Consider the following 6,965-nt stretch of genomic DNA (forward strand, 5'->3'; position numbering starts at 1 on the left):
ACCACCCAGCAGACGGGGGGGGGGGGGAATAAAAATCAAACACCCCCCACCCCACCCCCGCTGCCAATCCTCAACAGAAATGCTCACAACAATGAAAACCTCGGACAGGAGGAAGAGCGCCACCGGGTGGGCAGGCAGGTGTCTTGCTCGGCTGTGGCTTGGGGGGGGGGCACTTTTTTCAGTGCCATTGTACCTTCGAACAGCCACTAAGCGAACTGTTGTAAGTCGAGGACTACCTGTATTTTATCACTTTTTTCCTTTTTTTGGGGGGGGGGGTCATCAAGTTTTTGACACCTTGCTAGGCGACTAGTGGTACTCAGATATAGCCATACCCTAAAAGTGGTACAATGGGTGAAAAGGTTGAAAAGCCCTGGTCTAGAACAGGGCTCTTCAAACGTGGCCGCTTTAAGACTTGTGGACTTCAACTCCCAGAAGGAAGGAAGGAAGGAAGGAAGGAAGAAAGAAAGAAAGAAAGAAAGAAAGAAAGAAAGAAAGAAAGAAAGAAAGGGAAGGAAGGAAGGAAGGAAGGAAGGAAGGAAGGAAGGAAGGAAGGAAGGAAGGAAGGAAATGTGAGGAGAAATTAGGAGTGGGAGGGGAGAGAAGGGAGAAAGGAAAGGAACAGTGGGAGGGAGAGAGGAAGGAAGGAAGGAAGGAAGAAAGAAAGAAAAGGAAGGAAAGAAAGAAAGAAGGAAGAAAGAAAGAAAAGGAAGGAAATCAGAGGAGAAATTAGCAGGAGGGGAGGGAAGAGGAAAGGAAAGGAAAGAAGTAGGAAGGTAAAAGGGAGGGAAGGAAGGAGGGAGGGAGGGAGGGAGAGGAGAAATTAGGAATGGGGGGGGAGAGGAGGAAGGAAGGAAGGAACTTAGAAACAAACACCCAAACTTCTTTCTTCTCTTCCCAGCCTTCATGTACCGCCTGGATGGCAGCACCAGCCACCTCAATCTCAAGGTGGAAGACCTCAGTGTGGAATGGGACGCCATGGGGGGGAAGGTGCAGGACATGAAAGCACGGGAAAAGGACGGGAAGGGCCGAACTGCCTCCCCCGTTAACTCTCCGGCCAGGTAATTGCTTTGCTCGGCTTGGCTGGTACGTTGAGGAACGGCTGCATTAAATTTGTAATCAGATTCATGCAGACATGGACCAAGACATATAAAAAAGATGCTTCACTGTTGTGACTCCTTGGTTTCTCCAACTCAGCGTTGTCACAGTGTGAAACGGGGAAGGGGGGGGGCAGGGCTCTAAATGGGGTCCAATTCCCAGCCCCCCCCATTGCCCCCCCCACTTTTGAATGGTGGGTCTCAGCAGCCCCGCCCTCTGGATCTTCTTGTCCACAGGTGTGTCCAGTCTCCGAAAAGGATGCCGACGGGCCGCGGAGGGCGAGACCGATTCACTGCCGAATCCTATACAGTGTTAGGTAAGAATTTCGTCACTGTCCTGGGTCATCGTGTGTGTGTGTGTGTGTTTGTGTGTGTGTGTGTGTGTGTGTGTGTGTCTTGCGACTGAACGTTCCGGGAGTCGAAGTCCACAAATGCTGGCTGAGCATTCTGGGAGTTGAAGTCCTTGCATCTTAAAGCTGCCAAGGTTGAGAAACGCTGAATTAAATTAAATGCAGAACTGCCAGATTTGGGTTTATTTTAGCCAGTTTCTTGATATTTTTTTTTTTTTAAAAGCGTGGACTTCAACTCCCAGAATTCCAGCAGAGATGAGGGCTGTGAGGGAGGAGCTTCTGAAGGAGGCGGAGCTACTGAGACCAGAGAGGTGGGTGGGGCCAAGAACAAAATTTGCAGCTGATGGGAATTGACATGCGATTCCTGGTTTAATAACTATTATTTGTAAAAGCTCCAGGAAGGAGTGACTGTTTTAGCTCCATCCTGGCCAACAATCTCTGTTAGCTTGTTAGGATTGCATTGGTGTTTTTTTCTCCTTGTGTCTTGATTTTTATTAGGGGTAAAAAGTATTCTATTCTATTCTATTCTGTTCTATTCTATTCTATTCTAAAGAAATACTTCTGTTGCAGGTTCCCATCTATTCTGTTCTGTTCTATTGTATTCCATTCTATTTTATTCTCAATAACTATTCTATTCTATTCTGTTCTATTGTTACTTCTAAGTAGTCACAAAAATAATTCTGGCTAAGAAATGCACCCGCTGCAATTATCTTGTATTGGGATTTGGGTTTATTTTTATTTTATTTTATTTTGTTTTATTTTATTATTACTTTACTATTTTATTTTACTTTATTTTACTTTATTTATTATTTTATTTTTTATTTTATTTCAATTTCTTTTTTTAACTTTACTGTTTCCTTTTGTTTTCTTTCCTTTTTTTAATTTTACTTTACTGTGTTTTATTTTGCTTTATTTTTTCTGTTGCTTTATTTTACTTTACTTTTTCTTTTCTTTTTTACTATTTTTTATTTTGTTTTCTTTTGTTTTACTTGAATCAGACTTGTATGCCAGCCATCTGGCTCAATGTGACTCGAGGCAGCTTAAAGACGTGAAATGAGATTATGGCATATAAAACATTAAAACAAGAAATGCAAATCCTAAATTTAAAACTGAATGGAGTCAATCAATTCTATTTCTTATTGTTGTTGTTGGGATAACACTAGAGCAATATTTCTCAACCTCAACAAATTTAAAAGCTGTGTGGATTTCAGTACCCACAATTCCCCAGGTGGCATGCTTGAAGCATGTGGCTGATGAATTCTGGGAGTTGAAGTCTAGACATCTTAAAGTGGCCAAGATTGAGAAAGACTACATTAAACTCAGATTTAGGTTTATTTTAGCTAGTTTCACAAGCTCAGCGACTTTAAGGTGTAGGGACTTCAATTCCCAGAATTCCCCAGCCAGCATGGCTGGCTGGGGAATTCTGGGAGTTGAAGTCCATACACCTTAAAAGTCGCTGAGCTTGAGAAACACATTGATCTTAGCCAATGCAAAGCAAGTGAACAGATTTATTAGCCAATCCAAGGGCTCCATAACTTTTCCTCTCGTAGGAGACACCTTGATTGACAGTGGTGACCACTACTGGGAGGTACGCTACGACCGGGACAGCAAGGCCTTTGCGGTGGGCGTGGCTTATCGGAGTCTGGGCAAGTTTGACCAGCTGGGCAAAACCTCTTCTTCCTGGTGCCTTCATCTCAACAACTGGCTGCAGGTCAGCTTCACAGCCAAGCACAACAACAAGGCCAAAATCTTGGACATCCCAGTTCCGGATATCCTAGGCGTGTATTGCAATTTTCACGAAGGTAAATTCTTATGGCGAGACGGGAGGCAAATAAATAATAATAATAATAATAATAATAATAATAATAATAATAATAATAATAATAATAATAATAATAATAATAATAATACGGTAATTATTATTATTATTATTATTATTATTATTATTATTATTATTATTATTAATCATCGCACAGTCAGCCAGATGTTCAGACTGGATTTGGCATTTTTGTCTACCTATCGGGTCCTTACCCAGGATCTGGGATAGGCAGATGTGGATGTTTGATGTTATTACAGATATCGTCGCAGGATGGAAGCGGTTCCTAGTAAGGCCGCCTTTTGCAATTGACTAATGGCGAATTTGTCAATGCCAATGGTGTTCAAGTGGTGCTCCAGTTGTTTTGGGATTGCACCCAAGGCGCCTATGACTATTGGTACCACCCTTGCTTGCAGTCTTTCTATTTCTATTTGTAGGTCTTTGCATTTTGTTATCTTCTCCAGTTCTTTCTCATCTATTCTGCTGTCTCCAGGCACTGCCACGTCCACTATCCAGACTTTTTTTGTCTTTCTTATCGACAATTGTTAAGTCCGGGGTGTTATGTTGCAGGTGCTTGTCTGTTTGAATTCTGAAGTCCCAGAGCAGTTTAACTTTATCATTTTCTATGACTTTCTCTATTTTATGATCCCACCAGTTCTTGCTTACAGGCAGATGATATTTCTTGCAGATCTTCCAATGCACCATTGTTGCTACTTTGTCATGCCGCTGCTTGTAGTCAGTCTGTGCGATCTTCTTGCAGCAGCTTACCAGATGGTCCACTGTTTCTTCAGCTTCTTTGCATAGGCGGCACTTACTGTCTGTTGCTGTCTTCTCAATTTTGACTTTATATGCATTTGTCCTTAAGGCTTGGTCTTGTGCAGCCAGAATTAGTCCCTCGGTCTCTTTCTTCAACTTTCCTGCTCTTAGCCATTGCCAGGTCTTGTTATTATCTGCTTTCCCAGCTATTTTTTTTAATGTACTGGCCATGTAGTGCTTTGTCTTCCCATGCCTCTATTCTGTTCTTCATTTGGTTTTTCTTGTAGGCCAGTTTGGTCTCTCCAGTAGTCAGTAAGCCTGCCTGATATACTAATTTCAGTGCATCTTCATCACTGTCCTTCAGATATTCTTCCAAAGCCATTTTTTCTTCTTCAACAATCTGATGTACTTGCAGCATTCCACGCCCACCTATTTGCCTTGGTAGATAAAGTCTGTCAATGTCACTGCGTGGATGAAGGTCATGATTCATTGTCATTATTTTTCTGGTCTTCCTATCCATTGCTTTTAGTTCTGCTTGAGTCCAGTCCACTATTCCAGCTGTGTATCGAATGACTGGAATTGCCCAGGTGTTGATTGCCTTTATGGTATTTCCTCCATTGAGTTTGGACTTTAAGATCTTCTTCACTCTCTTGATGTATTCACCTCTAATCTTTTTCTTGACTTCAGTGTGCTTGATGTTGTCAGCTTGAAGGATACCCAAGTATTTGTAGTAATCTTCCTCATCCAGACTCTTAATGTTATTTTCGTGGAGCATCTTGATTCCTTTCATTATTTTTCCTTGTTTGATAGTAAGTGTGGCACACTTGTCCAAGCCAAACTCCATTGCAATATCTTGACTATATATACGGACAGCGATTCTATTTCAGATGATGTTTTTCCATACAGCTTGAGCAGCGATTCTATTTCAGATGATGTTTTTCCATACAGCTTCAGATCATCCATGTAAAGGAGGTGGGATAGTCTGGCAGATGTTTTTGATGTTTGATAGCCATGTCCTGAGTTATTCAGTATTATTGGCAGAGGAAACAGTGCAATAACAAATAGTAATGGTGATAATGAATCTCCTTGAAATATTCCTCTCTTGATGTTAACCTCTCCCAGTCTCTCACCATTGACCTGCAACTGTGTCTTCCATTGTGCCATCAATCTTTGCACAAATTTTCTGATGTTTCTACTGACTCCTGTTATTTCTAGGTACCTGATTATCCAGTCATGTGGCAGAGAGTCAAATGCCTTTTTGTAGTCAATCCATGCCACATTTAGGTTGGTCTTCCTTTTCTTGCCGTTTTCCAAAACCATTTTGTCTATTAGGAGTTGATCTTTTGTTGTTGTTGTTGTTGTTGTTACGTTGCTCCAATTGAACTGTTGCTGTTTGGTGTCGGTCTGGGTAGAGATTAAGGATTTGGGATCGTGGCCGTTGTTCGCAGAGTCTGGTTTTTAATTGACGTGATGTTTGTCCCACGTAAAATTGGTTGCAATGGTTACAGCTGATTGTGTAGATTGCATTGTTTCTTTTCGTCCTTCTGGATCTTGTCTTTGGTTCTGGATAATTCCTGGCGGAGTGTGGCTGTGGGTTTGTGGGCTGTTGCTATTCCTAGGTCGTCCTTCAACTTACCATCATTCCTTCTGAAGTTACAACAGCATTGAAAACTTACGGCGAGTCCTCACACTTACGACTGTCGCAGCATACGATCAAAATGTGGTGCTTTTTAACCAATATGTCTTTATTACGGTTCAAATGTCCCCAGGGGTCAAATGATCCCCATTTGCAACCTTCTAGCCGGCTTCCGACATGCAAAGTCAGTGAGGGAAGCTGGATTCGTTTAATGATCATAGGATTCACTTAGCGACGGCGGTGATTAATTTAACAACCCTGCCAAAAAAAGGTCATAAAATCAAGCCTGACCTGTTTAACAACCACCTTGCTTATGATTCGCTTAACAACTGCGGTGATTAACAACTGTGGCAAAAAAAAATTGCGAAACCAGGTGTGACTCCCTCCACAACCGCCTTGCTTAGCAACGGAAATTCTCCTGTGGTCGTAATTCGAGGACTCCCTGTACAATGGAGGCATAACTGGGGTTTTTTTTGTGTGTGTGGGGGGGTGTCTTCTCCAATTTTTCCCCTGTCAAACTGGGATAGATAAATTTTTGGCCCCCTTTCTACTTCTTCTTGTCCACATTTTCCCCGTTCCCTCAACCCTCAAGACCCCCCCTTTTTTTTTCCTTTTCCCTCTTTGCAGGATTCCTCTCGTTCTACAACGCAAAAACTAAGCAGTTGCTACACACATTTCGAGCCAAATTTACCCAACCGGTTCTCCCGGCCTTTATGGTAAGTTTTGGAAACGGTAAGGGGCAACTAAATTTCATTTTTGATGTGTGCCGTTGTGCCCACGGTAAAATAAAATGACAATAAAGGTTACCTTATCTCTTATCTTATCTTAAGAAGAAACTTTTGGGTTGTAACATCTGGTGAAGATCTTTGAAGTTCTGTCTTCCTTTTCTTAAAAAAAAAAACAACAACACAAGGTTCTAGTCCTTATGATGGGATTTTGCAGGAGAACTGGAAAAGCTGAGACCTGTTGAACTGCTTAAAGGAGATAAATTAATAGATTGGATCAAGGAAGTAAATTAAACTGGATGAAGTGACAGAATCAAATACCCCCGCCCTATTTATTAATTTATTAAATTAATTAATATGCCAGCCGCCTCGTTCTGCAAAGCAACTCTGGGTGGCTAATTTGTATTTATTGATGATGTACATTTATACTCAAAGGATTAGAAGTCGTTCCTTTTTTTTTTCTTCGTCCATATCTAAATTTAGAAGTGTGCTACGCTAGCCTTGGATTATGAGCAAAATAATTATTTAGCTAGGCAAGAAATTAGAAGCGTAGAATTATAGAACCTTGGATGTGGGAGGGAACCTTGA

General features: G+C 41.6%; 1 protein-coding gene across 1 annotated transcript in view; it reads left to right on the top strand.

Moving 5' to 3' along the window:
- Positions 1 to 898: 898 nt before the first annotated feature.
- LOC107297775 (fibronectin type III and SPRY domain-containing protein 1) overlaps positions 899 to 6,965 on the top strand; it is a gene marked incomplete at its 5' end in the record, with an annotated part of 7,886 nt that continues 1,819 nt past the window's right edge. Inside the window, 4 exons of the mRNA XM_015827136.1 lie at positions 899 to 1,058; positions 1,332 to 1,411; positions 2,995 to 3,246; positions 6,280 to 6,368. Of these exons, the coding sequence (XP_015682622.1) occupies positions 899 to 1,058; positions 1,332 to 1,411; positions 2,995 to 3,246; positions 6,280 to 6,368 (581 nt within the window). The remainder of the gene's footprint in view (positions 1,059 to 1,331; positions 1,412 to 2,994; positions 3,247 to 6,279; positions 6,369 to 6,965) is intronic.

This window comes from Protobothrops mucrosquamatus, unplaced genomic scaffold (assembly GCF_001527695.2).
Source record: "Protobothrops mucrosquamatus isolate PMUCROS unplaced genomic scaffold, P.Mucros_1.0 scaffold3523, whole genome shotgun sequence".
Classification (NCBI taxonomy): Eukaryota; Metazoa; Chordata; class Lepidosauria; order Squamata; family Viperidae; genus Protobothrops; species Protobothrops mucrosquamatus.